The following is a 22355-nucleotide window of genomic DNA, read 5'->3' as shown; positions in this document are numbered from 1 at the left end:
GCCGACCCCACCGCCTGCTCCGAATAATTGCCGGGAAATGCCCTCAATCGGTCGCCGACCCCACAGTTTCTGCACCTCTGGCCCTCTGCCCCGCCCTCAATATTTAGCTCTGCGGCACCTACTTGGCAGAGAAGAAGGGTTTAGTTCCTTGTACTAGTTTTCTATTAATTGGGCCGCTATCACTTATTATACGCAGTAGATTAATTTTGAAGCCCAATTCATTTTTACCTTATAATTTTAATAAAAGTTCCAACATTAAATCAAATCTTCATAATAATTGAAGTTGAACGAAAATATAAAACTTTTTATAAGTTTCAGCCTTAACATTAATAATATTTTATTTTCTCTATAAAGCGGCCATTATTATTTTCTTTTTTCAACTTTGTAGTACTAATCAATAATGGGTATATTCGCTGGTTTTTTGCTCTTATTCATAAATTTATTTGTACCCTGATTTAAATAACCATAATAATTAATTTTGATTATTGATTTCATTATTTACTTTTTTAATAATACTAGATTAAAAAGTACTAACTAAGTGGTATTTATATATTTAATAGTATTTCTTATTAAATATTGGAGACACTTATTTTGTAAGGGCTATGGATGATTTTTCAAAAATATAAAAGATGTTAGAAGTAGAAAAAACAAAAAAATTAAATTTTGGGTGAGGGCTTAAGCCCCACCCTTCTGCTATGTGTGTCCGCCCCTGCAAAAAAGCATGCTCTTTATCTTGTTATCTATTTTCTATTATTATTATACACCCTCTTATTGTGCAATTTCATTTTACATTGATTCAATTTCTTGTCATTACATTGAATTTTAGTGTGATCTACCGATATCGGCGTCACTTTTAACGATAATCATTGTGCACCGACGAGAAAATATCCCACATCTGTTAAAATGACTTGAATACCCTACAACTATTAATGGCGATTTGGGCCCCCCAACGTAGAAATCCTGGCTTCGTCACTAGTTCCGACCCCACGATTATCATTTTCTGGATCCGCCATTGGCTGCCTCCTCCCATCCGCCGCCGCTGAGAAACCGGATTTAGCCATGGCAGTCTGCAGAAACACCACGGACTTCGCCTTCTGCCGCGCGGCCGTCTACTCCGATCCCCGCGCTCCCAGCACCGACCGCTACGAGCTCATCGACGTCATTTTCCGGCTGGCGTATCGGAACGCGTCCGACACAAGAGGCTACCTCGCCGGCGAGGTGAAATCGGGCGCCGGTGAGCTGAAGAAATGCCTCGCTGACTACGACAAGGCGGTTGCGATCCTGGAGGGGATGCTCAACGATTTGAATTCGGAATCGTATTACGATTTGGATTCGCGATCGCTTGATATCCAGCGCAGAGTGAGCGACTGCGCGAAGGGATTGCGCATCGGCATCAGGAACCAGAACATGCTTAAATTTGCATATATGTGTTATGCTGTTTCTAAGCTTTTTTAGTTTCCTTCATTTTAGGTTTATTCTTTGCTCAAAAATAAAGGTGACTTGGCTGATGGTAAAGTGATAATAACTGAGACTCTGAGACCAAAGATCTCGTGTTTGACTCCATCATGACATGGCCTATATACATTTCAAATTTCATTTTGACACTCTAGTTCATATGTCAAGCATTTTTTTTCTCTAATACTTCATATTTTTCTTTACTTTTTTATGCAGTATTTTTCTTCCAGACTGTGAACCTTGTAAAAGTTTCATCTTTATTTTAATTTCAAAATAAGGGGGTAAGAACAAAATGAGACATATAATTAAGAATAGAGCAATAATAAATGTACATAAATTTACCTACATATATACTTAGATTTTTAGATATGCATAGTGATAAATGTAAATATATTTTTTAAATACATAATTAAAATTTTAAAATATTTTACCAAAAAGTAATTAAATTGTAATCCATTCATTTAATAAAAATAAATTACTTACTAGTAATTCTTTTGCAACAATTTGGGAAAATATTGTAAAAAATAATGAAGATTGTATATATATTGTGAATCAAGCTCGAAATCATGAAAAATTTCGTCATAAAATTTTCACATTATTTGTTATTACTATAGACATTATAACAAAAAATTTAATTTGAAATTTAATTCAATTGAAATTAAAATCTAGATACATCACGTACATATACAATGTACATTTATCTCTATTCATAAGATATTTTTTAACATTTTTCTCAGTTTTTTTACTAGTCTATTTGGATGAAATTGTATGATCTAGCATACGGATTATATCATTTTTCCCAACAAACTAAAAAAATAACCCAAACTCATTATTCACTTGATGTGGTAAACATATTACGATAAAAACCAAAATATTTCATCATTATAAAACCATGAAAGATATAAAAAATATTAAATTTTATAGTAGATTTTACTATCAATTTTTTAAGTTATGGGATAAAATAAAATATAAATATAATTTTATTTCGGACTAAAAATTATGAGGTCATCCACAATAGGAATAGCCCAGCAATAGCCCAGTCATAGCCTAGCCACTGCCACATCATCAGCACTAAAAATCCTCCTGCCACATCATAAATAGCCCAGCCATAGCCTAGCCACATCATAAATAGCCCAGCCACATCAATAGCCACATCACTAATAACAATTATATAAAATGACATAATTAACAATCACACAATATACGGAATTTAATTTACGAGACATATACGGGAAACATTAATAATACTATCCACATCACTATTAACAAATATATACAAAATGAAATAATTAATAATCTCACAATATACGGAATTAAATTTACGCCACAAAAACGAGAAAATTCACTAATATTAATAAAATATAAAAAGTACATTAATTAAAAAAATTACATAATTAAAAAAAACTAACGGCGGTCAATCCTCCGTGCCCATAACTCTTCAATTAAATCCTTTTGGAGTCGAATATGAGCCGCCGTTTGGCGCATGTCGGCGTGTGCTTGTAAGAGGCCGGCTTCATCGTGAGGTACCCCACTCCGTACGTTGGGGGCGGCCACGCCGTGGCTTGGACCGGCTTCATTATCGTCGTTGACCCAATTGGTCAGTTCGACACCTTCATCTTCGACAATCATGTTGTGCATGATAATACATGCGTACATGATATCAGCAATGCATTGGACATCCCACAAACGCGTTGGACCCTTAATTGCCGCCCATCGAGACTGGAGCACACCAAATGCGCGCTACACGTCCTTGCGCGCCGACTCCTGCCGTGCCGCAAAGTAGGCCTTCTTCGCATCTCCTGGGCATCGGATCGTCTTCACAAAGACGGGCCACCTAGGGTATATCCCATCCGCCAAGTAGTAGCCCATATCATGTTGGTTGCCGTTGGCGACAAAATTGATGGCCGGACCGACGCCCTGACACTGCTCGTTGAAAAGTGGCGACGAGTTGAGGACGTTGAGGTCGTTGTTCGAACCAGCTATCCCAAAATACGCGTGCCAAATCCAAAGCCGGTAATCAGCTACGGCCTCCAGGATCATCGTGGGATTCTTTCCCTTGTAGCCGGACGTGTAGAACCCCTTCCAGGCTGCGGGACAGTTCTTCCAGTCCCAATGCATACAATCTATGCTGCCTAACATACCCGGGAACCCATGCTGACTCCCGTGCATCCGCAACAGATCTTGGCAGTCTTCGGTGGTAGGCTTTCGCAGATACTGATCACCGAATACTTCTATCACTCCCAGACAGAAATTCTTCAGACATTGCAAGGCAGTCGTCTCACCGATGTGGAGATACTCGTCCCACATGTCTGCCGCGCCTCCGTAGGCCAACTGCCGGATTGTCGCAGTGCACTTTTGAATAGGTGTGTGGCCGGGTCTGCCAGACGCATCGTGTCTGAAGTGGAAATACAGATATCGAGACTCCAAAGCGTTGACAATACGCATAAACAGGTTCCTGGTCATCCTAAAACGACGCCTGAAAATGTTGGCGTTGAACCGAGGCTCCTGTGCGAAGTAGTCTTCGTATAGGCGTTGATGTGCAGCTACGTGATCCCGATCAATCACACTGCGGCGGTGGACCACTGGGGGAGGTCGAGGTATCGCCGGCTGCAAGACCCTTTCCATCCATTGGTTTATCGCGTTGGTCGTATAGGCGTCCAACGCCTCGGCCATTCGACGTTCGTACTCCTCAGCATCCCCTCCGCTACCACCACTACTACCACCAGCATTACTCATTTTGCGTTGTTGATCTTGAACAGAAATTAAGATAGAGAGAGTACTCGTTAAAACAAGTGGTGCGAATGAAAATGACGAACAAAGCGCGTATATATAGTGTTTCGAAAAAAAAAAATATTTTTTCGCGCTAGGCGGTGCGCTGGGCGATCCGGGCGCTGCAATAGCGCCGAACGGACCGCCCAGCGCACCGCCCAGCGCCACGCGACCGCCTAGCGCTGCGCGGTTTCTCTCTCCAATCGCCCGCTGGGCGGCTGCAATAGATCGCCCAGCGAACCGCCCAGCGCCGGCGCTCGGCTGGGCGGTCGCTGGGCGCCTATTGTGGATGGCCTAAATGTATTTATTTATGAACTTTGGCAATAACTACATTTGACAATCCTTGTTGAGCAATACAATACAATCCCTAAAACAAGAGGTAGAGATAGATTAGGTAGTTGGTCACCTTCTTGTCTTCATTGACCTTTGGGCTTGGGCTTGGGCTTGGGCTTGGGCTTGGGCTTCCACAAATCTACTTCCCTCTTTTCCACCACTCATTTTCGACTTACCACTCATGACAAATTTTGAGGGCCCAAGAATATTTGCTCTGTTCCTGAATATTTCGAAGTTTAGGAAGTTTCGGAGTAGTAATTTTTAGTTATACACATGCATAGTTATTATGGCTATTTGTATGAAATATAATAGAAATAGAAATAGAAATAGAAAAGAAAGGAGAAGAAGTACAAGAAGATACAAAAAAAGCATATGATATCAACATAGGTAGAATGAAAGACTAACATTTTCGTGAAAGCATAAATATGTCTCTCTCAAAAAATAATTAATATGTCTGTTATTCTATACTAATATCACACTTATCAATAAAGGATTTGTGAATATCAAATAATCAAATACACTATTTAAATTTCAGAATTCAAAGTTTGAATTTTATAATTAAGTTCATTTGTAAAATGATGAAACTAAAAATGCAATGCCCAGTTAACAATCATTATACGATTGCACTAGCATCACTCTTAAAACCAATGTTTTAAAAATTGGACCGGTCGGCGAACCGGCGAAGCTACTGGTTCATGGTTCAACCGGTCCAACCGGTTCAATCACTGGTCGAACCGTGTTACTGTTGCAAATATATATAATTAAGTATACAATATACAAAATATATTAAATTTACATATAATTAGAGTAGTGATCTAGGAAAACCACTGCTTAAATGCATAACTAGATAACACGAATGTAGTTCACTATAAGAGCAATTTAGTTCACTATAAGAGTGATTTAGTTCACTACAAGAAGGAGTGAACCAAAACACTTTTACAGTGAACTAAATCATTCACGAAGTAAATACTTCATTATAATGGTGTTTTGGTTCACTCCTTCCTGTAATGAATTAAATCACTCTTATAGTGAACTAAATCGCTCATATAATGAACTAGATCATTTTGATCTAATGGTTGAGATTTGTTCTCTAGTTATACACTTAATATTAGTTATACTTTGATCATCTCCCTAATTAATAATATATCAAAAATATTAACCTTATATTTTAGTTGTAATATAAATATTAAAATTTACTAGTAAATGACTAAATTTCATAAATATTTTTGTTGGTAAAAAAAATTAAATATATGATTCCTTAGTTATTGTAGATAAAAAAATTTAATATTGTATATATAAATAGATGTAACTAAAAAAATGTATTGAATGAAATAATATTATATTAAGCAATAATTAAACATGAATAATTAGTTATTTTATGTAAAAATATTAATATTAATTGTTAGTGTATATAAATTAAATATATAGTATAAGAAAAATATTAATATTAAGTAATAATAAATTATATTTACATATAAAACATATTAAATTTATGTGTAATTACAAACTCATATATTTTAAAAATCTAGTGATTATTAAAGCATAATTAAAATATATATTATAATTAACAATTTCTTAAAAGAATATAAAATTAAAATAAATTATTATTTTATGTGGATAAAAATATCATTTTTAGTGTATAAGAATAATTAATGTTCATATTATTTCAAAATGGTCTGGTAAAATGATCATGGATTCAAGTCTTGCAAACAATAAATTTTGAAATTTTATTTTGTAAAGTAAAAAACCAGTTTCCGGTTCACGGTTGAACCGGTTTGACTGGCCGATTTCGCCGGTCAGCAGCGATTTAACATGTTGGCGGTTTCTAGGGGTCAATCGGACCGGACTGCCTACCGGTTCACGATTGAACCGGCCGGTTCACGATTGAACCGGCCGGTTCGGTCCGGTTTTTAAAACATTGCTTAAAACAATGTCATATTTAGACAACTTCTAAATTAAATTGGTTTGACTAGTCAAACTTCACAAGCTTTTATATACCTCGATTATTTCATTGGAGTGCTTCTTGCTTTTTGAATGAAAAATAAGCCAGGATTTTGCTCTTTCGAGGGACAGGCCAAAAATTGGAGGACCCCACACACCACCTACCAAAGAACAAGAAAAAGAAAAAAAAGAAATTGAAAAAGAATTTGCGCTCCCTCTACAAATTTATACTACCAACTAGTGTTAACAACCGTGCTATGCACGGGCCAAACGATTTTTGAATAATGATCTTGAATAAGAAGGAATAAATTAAAAAAAGAGAATAACATTGGTGTTTATGATAAAAAAAATGTGATAATTAAATATGTATAAATAACATTATAATAATTAATAATATTACAAAGAATTATCAGCCCTAATAATAGTTCCACAATATCCCACAGAATTCAATTAAATTACTAAAGAAACCCACACAAAAAATAACATGAAAGTCCAATATCTTAAATTCTCTGAAATGGCCCAATCAAAATTGCCTCTCACATTTGAAAAGCCTAACATCAAACATATTACAAAACCAACCGATTTTATCCAAAATATTGCACTTAACATTAACTAATTATAAATTATCAGATTAATTAAACAACTTTATGATCTAATAACATATTTTAAGAAAATATATATATACTTTCTTCTGCATTTTCACACGCCGCTTAAGCGACGAAAACCCTAGATCTGCTCCCCGGTCGCCGATTCCACCACCAAATCGGAGAAAAAGTCGCCATAGACTGCGACTACGACCACACCCACCAAAATTGGTGACGCGTTATCTTCTAATCGGTTCTGCCATTGCAAAATCAGGGCCAGCGCACAAAACTTACACACTCCAGCGACAACGGAAGCGTTTCACACGACGGTGTAATCATATTTTCGACCAACCGAAGAAGGAAGCAATTTTAGGTAAAATCGAAACAGTTCATAAATTTGAAAAAATATCACAAATCGTCACTATTTATCAAGTTTTTAATTATTTCACTAATTAATTTACATGTATGGAGCAAAAATGGATTGCTATCGACGATTCAAGGTAAAGAGGATAAACAAACGGTTTCTCAAAATTTGGCTGTGAGCCTACAACAGATCACAAAGGAGGTCGAAAAACCTACAAAAATTAGGGCGAAATGTTCTGGTCGAAGATTGGAAATTTTAATTCACTCCAAATTCGCAAAAAATTCAATGGATCTACAGACCTAAAAGATAAAATGGCTTCACAAACTTACTGTAAAAAGCCTTACGGTTTATAGAGATATTTCTTATAAACACTTTTCTAAATGTATTTGGATGTATTATTCTTGATGTAAACTGTGCAAATTTGAGTATTTAGAATGTGTTTCAAACACAGTTAGAAAATTTTTATTCTATACTAACCAACTTCATTTACTATTACAGAAACAGATAAAAAAACATCCTTATGAATAGAAGTCCACCAACAATGAAAGCAATAATCAAGCAAAAAACGTCAAAACCTAATAAGATAAGTGACCTTAATTTTTTAAATTAATATACGAAAATTAATGATCACCTGTACCGCAAAATGTAATCTGTTGCACACTTAAACACCATTTAAGCTTTGTAGATTTCTTTAATTTCTTCATAGAGGAAAAATATTTGAATCAAACTATCTCAAAAACGGAAAATAGATAGATAAAATAGAGATTTACTGGATATAGTAGATTTTACTTCTGAATATAGTAATATAATTATCAATCACTTCCATCATTTTCAATCAAGATTTAATGGACATAGTAGTTAATTAATGTTGTAACTTGTTTAGTATTACAGTTTTATCATTCATCGAATGAATTCAGCAACATTTTTATGCAGGAATGATCTTAAACAATTTCAAGAAGCATGGAAACCAAAAAGAACACATATTGCATGAAAAACTAGAATAAGAAGTGAGTATGTACATTCTACATAAAATCAAATGCAGAAAACACTGAAAAACTAATGAATCTACATTCTGAATTTTAAATGCAGGGAGAAAAAGAAAAACAACTCTTTTGCAGAGCAGTGCAAAGTCTCAAGAATAACACAATCGGAAGCAATGGCAGATTGAATGTTGTAACTTATTTAGTATTACAGTTTTATCATTTCAATGAATGAATACAGCAATATTTTTTTTGTAGGAATCATCTTAAACACTTTCAAGAAGTATGAAACCAAAGAACACATATTGCATGGAAAACTGGAATGAGAGGTGGATATATACATTCTACATAAAATCAAGTGCAGGAAACAGAAAAACTAATGAATCTCCATTCTAAATTTTAATTGTAGGGAGAAAAAGATAAAAATAACTCCTCTGCATAGCAGTTTTATTATTCCAGTCAATGAAGGCAACAACATTTTTTTGCATGAATCATCTTAAACAATTTCAAGAAGCATGGAAACCAAAGAACGCATATTGCATGGAAAACTTGAATAAGAGGTGAGTGTATACATTTAACATAAAATCAAATGCAGAAAATATAGAAAAACTAATGAATCTCCATTCTGAATTTTAAATGCAGGGAGAAAAAGAAAAAAATAACTCCTCTGCAGAGCAGTGCAAAGTCTCAAGAGTAACACAAACGGAAGGAATGACAAATTGAAGGTAAGAATACTACATTAATGGTGCATAGTGTTGAACACAACAACAAAATGAAAAAACTGAAACAAAATAAATGAAAAAAGAGAGTGAGCATTCACAATAGAAAAGATAAAGACGAAATAGAAGATAGAGATCATGGAGAATATGAATTAGGGAAGAACTAAACTGAAATTTTTTCTGTGGATGATTGTTATCTGATTCTGAGAAGAGAAATGAAGTAACTGATTATGGAAGTGGTAGGAGAGGGGTATTTATAGGGATCCCTTCTTCAGCATGGATAACAAACAATGCATGTTCCCCATAAAAAAACATCATCATGAGTGACCTTTCAGATAATAATCAGAAATAAATAATAGAACAAAATCAAATAATAAAAAGAACACTGAAATATCTAATAGAACTATTCTAACAATTAATAATATAGATATTTACAAACTAATATAAACATTAAGTAGTAAAATATGTCCAAATCGTATATAAAATATATATGCACAAATATATGAGTTAATAACACTTAAATAGAAATCATATATTAAAATAACATGTCATAAATTCGGCCCATTAAATATTATAAGTTTCCATTAATATAGCATAAGTTAAGGCCCAATTCATTCTCTAATTTTTTAACCTATTATTGTGTTATTTATAGGGATAACTGCCTTAAAAGTCACCAACTTTGCCCGAATTTCAGTTTTTTCCACGACCTATAAAATTGGCGTATAAAGTCACCAACTTTGCCGGGTTGCTGGTATCTCTCAAATTGACCCGGTAAGTAAGTGTCCCATGTGGCATACCTGAAAGTTGACGTGGATGTCATCAGAAAAGGGATGAAACGATGTCGTTTCTAACACCTAAAACGACGTCGTTTCATCCTAAAATCTACAATTAGGTTTAAATTCCCCAAATCAAACATAGGCATTCCCAAAATCAAAGAGAAGCAGCTCATCGCCGGAGAATTTAAATTCGAGAGACTCCCACTTGTGGCAGGCTGCATTGCCAGCAGCTTCGTCAGGTGCCAAATCAAACATAGGAATTCAGCTTCGTCAGCAGAATTTAAATTCCCCAAATCAAACATAGGAATTGTTGGCCGCATTTGTGGTAGGCTACAGTGCCAACAGCTTTGTCGTTTCGTGTTTGCGATGTGATTCTATTTTTACGGGTGTCTTGAGAGAAACCGAAGAATTTAAGTTCGTGTTTGGAAGTGGAGAAGATGACATGATGGGTTATCGGGTTGAGGAACTCGCTGCTGACGATGGAGCGAGGTCTGCAAGCGGAGGGAGACGGCTCGGGATGCCTCTTGCTGCCGTGGATCACGTCTTTGAGGTTCGTGATGGACCTCGAGCAGCCGGAGCCGCTGCTTCTCTTGGGGAGGGTTGAAAAAACCTTACGCACACCTCGTCGTCGTTGCAGGTAAGCCTATGGACTCATCGTGGTCTTGCTCGTCGACCAAAGCGGGGACCCACGCACAGCTCGCCCCGTCGTCGCTGGTCGATTTCCTCATAGAAGATTTCGCCTCGTCGTCGCTGGTCGATTTCCTCAGACAATATTTCCTCAGAGAAGATTTTGTGAATTTGGGGGTGAATTTAGGTTAGGTTAATTTGGGGGTGAATTTTTTAGCGTAAAATTTAATTTTATTTTGTAATTTTATTGTGTAATTTTCGTTGCACAGTCAATAATTGTTGACCATGTCAGCGCCACGTCAATTAAAAACGACACGTCAGCTCACTCATTGGCCGAAAAAACCATCATGGGAAATCGGCGACTAAATGCAAAGTTTGTGACTTTATACGCCAATTTTATAGGTCGTGGGAAAAACCAGAATTCGGGCAAAGTTGGTGGCTTTTAAGGCAGTTATCCCTTATTTATATAGAACTTAATAAGTCATGTATCATATCTAAGAGCATCTGCAGCGGTGAGTGGACACCCGTCCGTCCATCCATGCCAACGGCGCGGCATCGCCTGCTCGCCGCTGCGCTCTTGCCGCTGGCGCGGCGCTGCTCGATGCATCGAGCACGTCCGTGCCAGCGAGCAGCTGACGTGGCGTGTTCTGATTGGCCAACGGCATTTCCGTTGGAAATTCATTTTTTTTAAATCGAAAATAATACCAAAAATAAAAAAATATATATTTTTTCATATTCCCAAAAATATGGCCGTTTTTTACCGTTTTTCTGGAATTTTTTATTTTTTATTCCCGAAATCATCTATAAATACACACATTTATCATCAATTTTTCACATCAAATCATCTCCCATTCATCTCTCATTCATATTTTTTAATGCATTTTAATTTTATGGAAATGTTTTTATTTAAATTGAATAATAGAATGGTGGGACCCTTGAGCTTGTCCTTGCGGAAGAGCACGGATGTGGGTGTTGTGCTCTTGCCTAAGAGCAGGGAGTAAAAGTGGGTCCGAGCCCACATCCGTGCTCGTTGGCAAGAGCACGGATGGGGATGCTCTAAACCCTAACTAATAACAGATGTCTCTACTGCTCTTCAGTCTGCAGAGAAAGGAGAGAGAAGAAGAAGATAAATAGGTGCTTCTCACTCCTCATGGCGCATTCATCATCCAAGAAGCATAAATGTCATAGCAGGCGTGGCCTCCCTAAAGCCTACTGTACTGCATCAACAACAAAACAACAGATCTGTAGAAATAAATTTATCAAGGTACTAAATACACTATCTATGGTAAATGGATGCAGATTAATCAATTTATTTACTAAGATTTCTATCATATATATCCATATTTTCCAAAACTTAGTTAACAAATTTTTTTCCAAATAGTGAGAATCTGAAAATATAAAAAATAAGAAATTCAATAAAAAAAACTCCAAAATCTACTTTTTTTTAGTTAACAAATTTTTTTCCAAATAGTGAGAATCTGAAAATATAAAAAATAAGAAATTCAATAAAAAAAACTCCAAAATCTACTTTTTTTTCAAATCAGTTTAGTTAATGTGTATATCATTGCTCTAAATAATGGCTAATGTACATCCAAAACAATAAAAACTGTTCTTTAGATGTTAATCTTAGGGATCACTATATTGTCTACTGTCTGCAAATTTTTGTATCTGAATTTAGGGTGTTAACAGCTTGACACTTTTTTTAAAAAAATTTCAGGGACAAATTGGAAAGGGAAGTAAATCTTGGAAGACAAACAGTATTATTTCATAACTTCATTAAGGTAATTAATATTTTACAGTTTCTATTGTCATTTAGAAAACGAATTTCAGACATATTTTTTTATTCATAAAATTATAAGGTTTTAAATATCCATTTAACTGATTCCAATTTTCTTTTTCACAAACAAAAATTATTGGAAACTAAAGAGTGAATCATCAGCTGTTGAAGAAAGAAAAAAATAGATTATTGTAATTGAATAGTGGTATTTCACGGAGCGGATCTGCTCATTCACATAATACACCATTTCATACTACACTAATAAAATAATGACATGTGGATATTTATTAAATTAACAAAATAAAAGACTAAAAGATTAATTATCATCCTACATATCCTCATACACCAACTTACTCAAACCAGATCTGGTATTTCTTTTGTATTTCTATATTGATCTGTTTTGATAGTTTCGATGACAGAGAAGGATAACACAGTGTAAGACTATTGAACTGCCGGCGGCGGAGGGTGGCACAGCTAGGAGTCCAGAGGATCGGTCGAATCAAGAACCGCCGTGCTTGTCTGATTCTATTGCTCCAAGATGGCGGCTTGAATGGAGATGCGGAGGACCAGGAATTTAGCGAGGTATGGTTTGAAGAACACAATCAAAGCAAGGATCGAATTGGACCCTTTACGCAAAACACCCAATCGAATTTCAAACCATACCTCGCTAAATTCTTGGTCCTCCGCATCTCCATTCAAGCCGTCATCTTGGAGCAATAGAATCAGACAAGCACGGCGGTTCTTGATTCGACCGATCCTCTGGACTCCTAGCTGTGCCACCCTCCGCCGCCGGCAGTTCAATAGTCTTACACTGTGTTATCCTTCTCTGTCATCGAAACTATCAAAACAGATCAATATAGAAATACAAAAGAAATACCAGATTTGGTTTGAGTAAGTTGGTGTATGAGGATATGTAGGATGATAATTAATCTTTTAGTCTTTTATTTTGTTAATTTAATAAATATCCACATGTCATTATTTTATTAGTGTAGTATGAAATGATGTATTATGTGAATGAGCAGATCCGCTCCAGGTATCTTATATCAAGTCTAGGGAAGCCTAATAGAAATAGGCTACAATCCTACAGAGGATTATCGATCCATACAAAACTAATCATATATAAGATTCACATTAAGTAAACTGACTTTTACAATAAGTTAATAAAAATTAAGCCAAGATGCTGGCAAAATTTTATGATGTTTCCCGCTCAAATGTGGGCCCAGTTACAATAAATTTTCCAAACAAGTCTCCCTTATATTGGTATAGATTTACTCATTTACCAATTTTCAGCCCATCTTCTTTTGTTCTTTAATAATAAATCAAGTTTATTAAAGGTGCATATCCACGGGCATTTAAATTACCATTTAGAATTATTTTCATACGTGAACAAACTTTGTAGAGAATGGCATTATTATTCTTTCCGATTTTAAATAATTTCCAAATTCTAATTGGCAATATTTAAGCTATTGGATCACCAAATCTAGTGATTAATAATTGAACTTTATTACTACTATTATTTAGATGCTAGTTATTTTTTTTTACTATAATCATAGTAAATTGGAAAAAGCGAAATTCAATCTGTTCATTGAAAAAATTAAGATTTTCACAACTAATTATATAAATTATTATTGAGATTATATAATACACTGTAAATAAAAATTAATCAGTAAAAATATATTGAAATGAATGATTCAAAAAGACAAAATATAAACATAAAATTAGAATGAAGAATTGAAATAAAAAGAAAACCAATATAAAAAATTTAAGTATTAAATGAAACATTTAAATTATATTATTCCTTGTTTATAATACACATATTTTATTAAAATAAATAATTACAGTCAAGAAAGCGTAAAGTAGAAGCGAGAATTAGAAAAAGAAATAGAATTGTGAAGTGCTTTAATACTGCTACTAGATTTCTTCAATGAAGGCATGGCCAAAATAGTCAATATTTTTATGAATTCGACAATTGTATTTGCATTTGGTATGAAAAAATTTAGTTTAGGTAGAGTAGCCTTAAAAATCATAAAATTTTTACTTTTAAAGTTAGTGTGAGATACCACATTTTTTGAAAAATTCATGATTTTTAAAGCTATTTTGTCTTTATTTTATTAGGAGCCGTACTGTTTGAAAAATAAAGAAAAATGGTAAAAGCAATCTAAGTGGAATGGGAATTTGGTTAGTGGGATTGTATTTATTAGCAGTAGCAGTCCAAAAAAGTGGATGAATTAGAGTGCCCTCTCTACCTCAATCATCTCTCTCTCTCTGGGCCGCACCTGCACAGCATTAAACTGATGAAGTGAGAAAATTGGAGATGGCAGGGTATTTTGGTGTACACTCCACCTTCTGCACTCTACTTGCGTGATAATCATCTCCTTCAAACGTTATTCTCAATTACCCATACAACATTTTTGAGGCGGTGGAAATGGGCGGAGAAGCCGGTGGCGCTTCCCGGAAATTCAGGAGAGCCGCCAAGAAATTATTTCTACAGACATGTGGATGTTTCTGCTTCTGCCACACCTCCTCTACCACCACTGTAACTCTCCTCTCTCTGCATTATACATTTCTGCTTTCATCCAATTGATTGTGTTTTTGTTTTAATCTTAATTTCTGCCACCAGATTTCGCCGGAAAGGAACATTTCTTCCAATAAATTTACCCCTGATGCTGCCAACCACGCCAATGCCAGTTCAATTACCAGCCCCTCTTCTAATAAGGTGCTTCCTTTATTTTTTTAATTTCAAAACCTGTTTGATTTTGAGATCCCTTCCCTTGAGCAAGACTAAATCTAAATGTGTGTCTTGTTATGATGCCTACAAGATTAATGAGCTTTAATTTGATGCATCCATCACAAAATGGCAACAAATTTAAGTGTCACACACAAAATTTATCAGAATACAAATTCATTTTCAATCAATGTGGTATTATTGGTTGTATTCCAAGTTGAATAATCCTCAATCCTTTTGTGTTGATCACTCTTGCAGACTTTGTGCGCGATATGTCTTGACCCCTTAAACTACAGCTTGGGGAGCAGCCCGGGCCAGGCGATCTTCACGGCCCAGTGCTCCCACGCTTTCCACTTCGCCTGCATTTCCTCCAATGTGCACCATGGCAGCGTCACCTGCCCCATCTGCCGTGCTAATTGGACTCATCTTCCTCGCAACTTGAACGCTCGCTGCTCCCTCCACTCCAACAAGGCCGACCCCATCCTGCAGATCCTCGATGACTCCATCGCCAATTCCCGTGTCCACAGGCGATCCTTCTTGCGCTCTGCTCGCTATGATGACGACGACCCCATCGACCCTGACCACACTACCACCACCCAACCGCGCCTCCATCTCTCTCTTACACATCCCGCCTTCAGCGCCATGTCCTCCACCTCGTCCTCAATGGCCGAATCGCCACATCTTTCGTCAAATGGAGAGACGCCGCTGCTGTGCTCCTCCCCGGGCAACTGGGCTTATCTCCGTGTCAAGCTAGCGCACCAGCCAGCAACGGACCTGGTCCTCGTTGCAAGCCCCAACGGGCCGCACCTGAGGCTGATGAAGCAGGCGATGGCGCTGGTGGTTTTCTCGCTCCGGCCAGTTGACCGGCTAGCTATCGTGACCTACTCCTCTGCTGCTGCACGCGTCTTCCCCCTCAAGCGCATGACCTCCTACGGGAAGAGGACCGCTTTGCAGGTCATTGATAGGCTATTCTACATGGGGCAAGCGGATCCTATGGAGGGGCTTAAGAAAGGGGTGAAGATACTCGAGGACCGCCTTCACAAGAACACACAATCTTGCATCTTGCATCTAACAGACAGCCCTTCGAGATCCTACCATCAGTTTGACATGGAGGTTGGTGTCACGGTCCACCGGTTCCACGTAGGGTTCGGTTTTGGGGCGTCGAACGGGTTTATCATGCGCCAGTTTGAGGAGTTCCTAGCGAGGACGTTGGGAGGGGCTGTGACGGACGTGCAAATGAGGATTGAACAGGGCACCGGGATTGTTAGGATCGAGGAATTGAGAGGGGGCGAGGAGAGGAACATAGCGGTGTATCTGCCGGATTATGGACCTGTGCGCATCGAATACAGCTATATGGAGGGAGGAGGCGATGGTGAGTGCGTGAGACAAGGCGAGGCCATCGTGGGCGGGACGGAGAAAGGAGATGGGAGTGGTGATGGAGATGGTGTGGGAATAGGTGGAAGGATGAGCAGTGCTGAGAACTGGGATTTTCATGATCCTTTCATGGCTAGAAGATGGGCTAAACATTTGCATGGTTATAGGCTTTAGTTAGATGCTTGTTTCTTGTATTCATTGTAATTCTACACACACATGCTTCACTCATTTGATTTAATCTTATTTTTTAGGTCTTGCATTTGCATAAGTTGATGTCCTAAATCATGATAATATAATGTGGTTGAGTTCAAATGTATTAGTATTGTTGAATATGGTAGGTTGACTCTTGTTTTTTCATGATAATATAATGTGGTTGAATTCAAATGTATATGTATTAGTATTGTTGAATATGGTAGGTTGACTCTTTTTTTCTGTAGTAACATTTATTCCTAGTATTTTGTTCTTTTTCACCTTATTACTCGAATTGAGTTGACAATCTTGTGAAGCTCATGAATTATTATTATATTAGGAAAACAAACTTATGTTAATCATGAAATATCAAATCATTGATCTTGATTCCACAACATTGAAATTCATGAATGATTCTCTTTGTCACTAACAAGGACACCTCTGTAGTCTCTAGTCTACAAAACATAATAGCTTATGCAGGTCAATATATTCTCATAATACTCCCTCCATCCCAGTGGCTGAGGGAATTCAAAACAAGGGGACGGTGGTATCCTAAATTTTTTTCATTTTTACTACTACTATTATTATATATAATTTTATTAGTAATGTATTTTACAAAAAATTCTAAAATATAGCTATGAATATTGAAGGAAGAATCATTTAAGAAAATAAATCAGAATATAAACTTGCTTCAATCCTAGAGATTGGCTTCTCTTCTTTTGACAAAGAAAGTATATTCAAACTTGCAACTTTTTATCCTTCCAATTTTTCAAGCATTGATTTGAGGTCTCTTGATTGTCAACTTGATATATTCATGGAGGATACGAGAAGAGATAATGACTTTTAAAATTTGCAAGATCTTAGTTCTTTTTCAATGAAACTTGTTGAAACAAAGAGGGATGTGGCTTACCCCTTTGTCTTTTTGCTTATCAAGTTGATTTTGATTCTTTCGGTTGCTACTGCAAGTGTAGAGAGAGTATTTTCTGGAATGACGTTTGTAAGAATAAGTTGCGAAATAGAATTAGTGATCAACCTGATGATTGTTTGGCTACTTTCATTGAGAAATAAATATTTCTACAAGTCTCTTCCCTTCTTATTTTCCCTAAGTAATTTTTTTCCTACATCATTTTCAACAACCAGATCGTATTCGTACCTATCTTCCCTTCGTCATCTTCAAAAATATATATGCACATTTAGAGGAGGCCCCGCCCATACTTTTTCTAGCAGATTATATCGAAAGTTAGGTCCTCCTGGTGGTCCAAGGAGGTCGGCCACCCCTCGATCCGCCCCTGGCAACACCACATTCTACCATTAGTTAATACACGAAAAATGGTTAAAATAATCTCACTTTACTTTCATTTCCAAACTTATATACTAAAACCAAAAATAATTTTCATTTTTAAATCACTACTATATGCTTGAATAAAACCATGCATGTCCAATTAATTTGATCTTGCTTTAGGACATCTCCGGTGGCTTTCGCCCAGCAATAGCCCAACCACAAACTCCTCCTGCCACATCATCAGCACTAAAAATCCTCCTGCCACATTATCAGGACAAGCAAATAGCCCAGCTATAGCCTAGCCACATCACCCCTAATTATATAAAACAAATAATTGACAATCACACAAAATACAGAATTAAATGTACGACACAAATACGGAAAAAATCAATAATATTATTTAAATTTAAAAAAAGGACAATAAAAAAATACATTAATTTTAAAAAAATTACATTGTTTAAAAAAAACACGACCTCCGTCTCACTCCTCGTCTCCGTTGCCCCCCTCGCCACCGTCATCGTCGCCGCCGCCTCCGTATCCGTCGGAACCCCCTGGTGCCCCCTCGGTCTTCAAATCGTCACGCAATGCTCACGAGCATTGCGTGAAGAAAACTCTTCTCCTCGGGGTCCGTCGCCGTCCGACATTCGGCTAACGTCTTGGCCATCTGAGCGCGCGTTTGTTGACGCGCGAAGAATTTGAGATCCTCTGTCGACTGGCTAAGGGGGGATGCCAACTTTACCTCTTGGGACACCCCGACGCCCCCCCTCGCCTCCCGTTGCGTCCGCCTTTGACCAACCGGGCGAGTTCGACGAGCGAACGATGGCGGGGACGGGAGCTCCTCCGCATCCTCGGGGAGGTCGTGGGAACCGCCGCTGCTGCCGCTGTAATCACCGGTATAGTTCAGTCGTTGCTTCTTCGTCCAGCCAGCGTCGACACCTGCCCGGAACTTCTCGGAGAATCACCTCGTAGCAATTCCAGTAGGTGAACTCCTTATACAACCCGGGCTGGGGGAAGGCTTTCTCCGCTATCCTCCTGCAGTCATCCTCCGTTTGGCCACTGCTCTGCATGTGGAGGGCGATGGCGTACAAGCCCGAAAATTGGGAGACCCCAGCCATGATTCGGTCCCACCCCTTCCGGCACTCCTCCCCGGTGCGCGGCCTCCCCTCCGGGCAAAATCTCATGTAGGCTGCACCAATTTTGGCCCACATGTTGACGATCCTCTGATTGTTCGAAGTCAGAGGATCATCAAAGACACTCACCTACACCTTGGAAAGCGCGACGTTCTCCGCGTCCGTCCACTTCCTCCGCACCGAGGGGTCGTCCTCAACAGGCTGCGATGACTGGCTGACCCTCTTGTCCTTTCCCTTGCCCTTCTTCTTTGCGGGGCCCCGACCCCGCCCTACTACCCCCGTTTGAACGGGAGTTTCCAGAACACCGAGAAGATCAAACCCCAACTCCTCTAAGGAGAAAGTATCCAACCAAGCTGCTCTAGTGGCTTGGGAGTTGATATCAGGGAGCTTTCACTTCCTAGGAGGTCGCAGGTTCGAATCCTAGGAAGTGCAGATTTGGGGATTAATTTCTCCTTGGGCCCACAGGCCCAGAATGACAACGAAGCGCACCTACGGGGTAAGACGCTTCACCTCCAACTGTTAGGTCGGGGGTCCGAGTCACATCGGAGGGTAGATGGGGAACCATCGTCGATCCTCCTAAAAAAAAAAAAAAAAAAAAAAAAAAAAAAAAAAAAAACACTCCTCTAAGGAGAAAGTCTCATATTGCGTGAACTGCGCCTCCGTTGGGGTCGATGTGTGTGAAGAATCAGTCGAAAAATCAAAACTGGGGCGATAGATGCCCCCCTGGCGTCCCCTGCGTCGCCGGTACCCCTCCCGGCATAGCCGGTAAACCCCCCGGCATACTCCCACCAGGTGCCATCCCGGGCATCATCTGCTGCCACAGGTACATGTTGTAGTACTCGGGCATCGGATCCCATCCACCTCCCAACGGTACCGGGGGAGTTTGAGACTCGCTCGTCACTGGAGTACCTTCGTTGTTGTTCTCCATTTCGCGTTATTGATCTTGTACAGAAATTAAGATAGAGAGAGTACTCGTTACAACAAGTGGTGTGAATGAAAATGACGTGCAAATCGCGTATATATAGTGTTTCGAAAATTTAAAAAAAATTAAATTCGCTCGCCGATCCTGAGCCTGCAATGGCGGCGAGCGCATCGGCGAGCGCTAGCCGATTTTTTCACCGAAATGGCGCTCACCGGTTCCAATGATTCGGGGAGCAGACCGGCGAGCGCCGGAAATCGGCTAGCCGGCCCTCTCGCCGCTATTGGAGATGCTTCTATAACAAAATTAATTATGAATAGTTTCGGGCCAACTCAATATCTTGTACTATGTCCAGAGTAATAATCACTTTGAAAATTAAAGCATGTCTCTCTATATTTCAAAAAGAATACAGTTACTTGCATAGCCATAGGCATAGCCATAGGCATAGCGTGTACTCAATGGTATTGTATGTCAGTATATTGTGTCTTTGTAAATGTTGTGTAAGCAAATACTACTACTAGAATAGAGTCATAGACTAACTTATCGAAACAGTTGTTGCTCAATGTTGCAAATATGTCATGATTAATTTGGATGTGATGTGAATTTAATAATTCAAAAGATAAAAAAAGGCAAAGGCGAGCAAATTAAATTAGGTGACAGGGAAAGAGAGAAATCAATTATAAAGTTGAATACTATGTATAGTCCGCCCTTTGAAGTCTCCGTCAACCCCACGGTGCGCCGGAGCGGAAAGAGAGTTGTCACTGTTCTTATATAGTAGGAAGTTTGAATAAATGAGAGGAAGAATTTGAAAAAACTGAAATGCAGAGAATGAAAATAGAGTTTCAGGCTAGAAGAGGGAAAGAAGAGGATGAAACCGAAAAGGAAAAAATGACACATTGTGGGACCCACACATTTGGTTATTTGAATCACTTTTATATCTTTTGATTGTGTACTTTAATTTTCAATTTTGATAACTCATTTAATTAACTTTTGAGATCACTAATAAATGAATACTTCTACTAATTAAAGTAATTAATTAACTGTAATGGCTACTAATACTAAATTAATACATACAAAATTTAATACTGTAAGTATTTTTTTCAAAAATAATGGATTGGTAACTATATATACATATCTATCTTATTTTAATAAAAAGTAATTAAAATAGATAATTTTAAAATATAAAAAGTTGTGCTAAATAATTTCATAACTTTTTAATTAATTATTAGACCATCAGGAGTAGTATTTTCTTATCTAATTTTAATTAAATGTCAAATATCTATTTTCAATAACGAAATATTTATCCATTTTATTGTTTTTTGTCTAAAAGACTTATTATTAAATTATGAAATTTGACAATTTAAATTTTTGTAAATGAAGTTAAAAAAAGGATGAATATTGTTTAAGGCGAATTGTGATTTCTAAGCTACTTATTTAGACAACATATTCAAGCATGAAAATGTATTTACGACGACAATGATATTTACAACACGTTGGTTAATTATTTTAGTAGGGTTTATGAGGATGACGGCGAAGGAGAAAGCAACGAAAAGACGCCACAAAATTGGAAATAATAAAACCCCCGAATTCCAGTTTCTAAATCCGCCATTAGTTGCTAATACATTTGCCTGCAAAATCCAGACACTAGATTCTCTTGTAGAAAATAGTAATTACTCTTTCAATATATTACAATATTCATATTGAGTAGTGAAAGACACGTACAGTCCTTGTGAAGGCATCGATTAATTTTGTTATTTGGATACATATTTACAAAAATAAACTAATTTATTATTCTGAGTTGTACATCAAAATTATAATAATTCTAAATAAGAACAATTTTAAACAACTAATAATATGAACCTCACAATTCACAATACTACTTCTATTACAGTTTTATCTCTCTTTTGCTTTACCAATTACGCATTAAAACTCATATAATTTACAAATTGATCTACGTGTATTTTTTTTGGACGGAATGAATGATAAGAATAACAAAAATAATATTATTAATTAGAGCATCCACAATGGCCCGCTCGAAGGAGCGCCTGATGCGTGCCATCGTCCTCGGGCGCGCCATCGGGCACCATTGTGGGTGCCCGGACGATGCGACGCCCTAAGCCCAAGCCCTATGCTTCATCCGCGGTAGAAGCGCGCCTGATAGGCCATCGGGCGCGCCATCGTCCGCGCCATCGGGCGCCATTGTGGGCGACGTGGACGATGGCGCGCCCGATGGCACGCGTTTTTTATTTTTTTTAATGCTAAATTCGAAAAATTTGTTTAAATACCCTTACCCCACCTTCATTTGTAACATTCAGAAGTTGAGAATTTCGTAGATTAACCAACTTGAATCGTGTAACTTTTGTTTAATCAATGTAGTCTTCGCCGGTTTTTATTTAATCGTTGCGTTTTTT

At 37.6% G+C, this 22355-nt stretch overlaps 2 protein-coding genes across 2 annotated transcripts; both read left to right on the top strand.

Annotated features, from left to right (window-relative positions):
* The first annotated feature begins 771 nt into the window (after positions 1-771).
* On the top strand, positions 772-1455 carry LOC121744328. Its single transcript, XM_042137832.1, has one exon. The coding sequence runs from the start codon at positions 1060-1062 to the stop codon at positions 1453-1455; it is 396 nt and encodes a 131-aa protein (XP_041993766.1). The 5' UTR covers positions 772-1059.
* Positions 1456-14566: 13111 nt separating this feature from the next.
* LOC121743203 (probable E3 ubiquitin-protein ligase EDA40) lies at positions 14567-16850 on the top strand. Its single transcript, XM_042136436.1, has 3 exons — positions 14567-14861; positions 14946-15041; positions 15309-16850. Exons 1-3 carry the CDS (start codon positions 14751-14753, stop codon positions 16596-16598), a joined length of 1497 nt encoding a protein of 498 aa, XP_041992370.1. The 5' UTR covers positions 14567-14750; the 3' UTR covers positions 16599-16850.
* Positions 16851-22355: the final 5505 nt, after the last annotated feature.

The sequence above is a fragment of the Salvia splendens genome, chromosome 8 (genome assembly GCF_004379255.2).
Source record: "Salvia splendens isolate huo1 chromosome 8, SspV2, whole genome shotgun sequence".
Taxonomy (NCBI): domain Eukaryota; kingdom Viridiplantae; phylum Streptophyta; class Magnoliopsida; order Lamiales; family Lamiaceae; genus Salvia; species Salvia splendens.
This window is presented reverse-complemented; position numbering and strand designations above follow the sequence as displayed.

Excerpts from the sequence above, each read along its gene's own strand:
- LOC121744328 (XM_042137832.1), top strand. The coding sequence starts at position 1,060 with ATGGCAGTCTGCAGAAACACCACGGACTTCGCCTTCTGCCGCGCGGCC.
- LOC121743203 (XM_042136436.1), top strand. The coding sequence starts at position 14,751 with ATGGGCGGAGAAGCCGGTGGCGCTTCCCGGAAATTCAGGAGAGCCGCC. Across the intron at positions 14,862-14,945 it reads ACACCTCCTCTACCACCACT|ATTTCGCCGGAAAGGAACAT; the intron begins GTAACTCTCCTC and ends TTCTGCCACCAG. Across the intron at positions 15,042-15,308 it reads CCAGCCCCTCTTCTAATAAG|ACTTTGTGCGCGATATGTCT; the intron begins GTGCTTCCTTTA and ends TCACTCTTGCAG.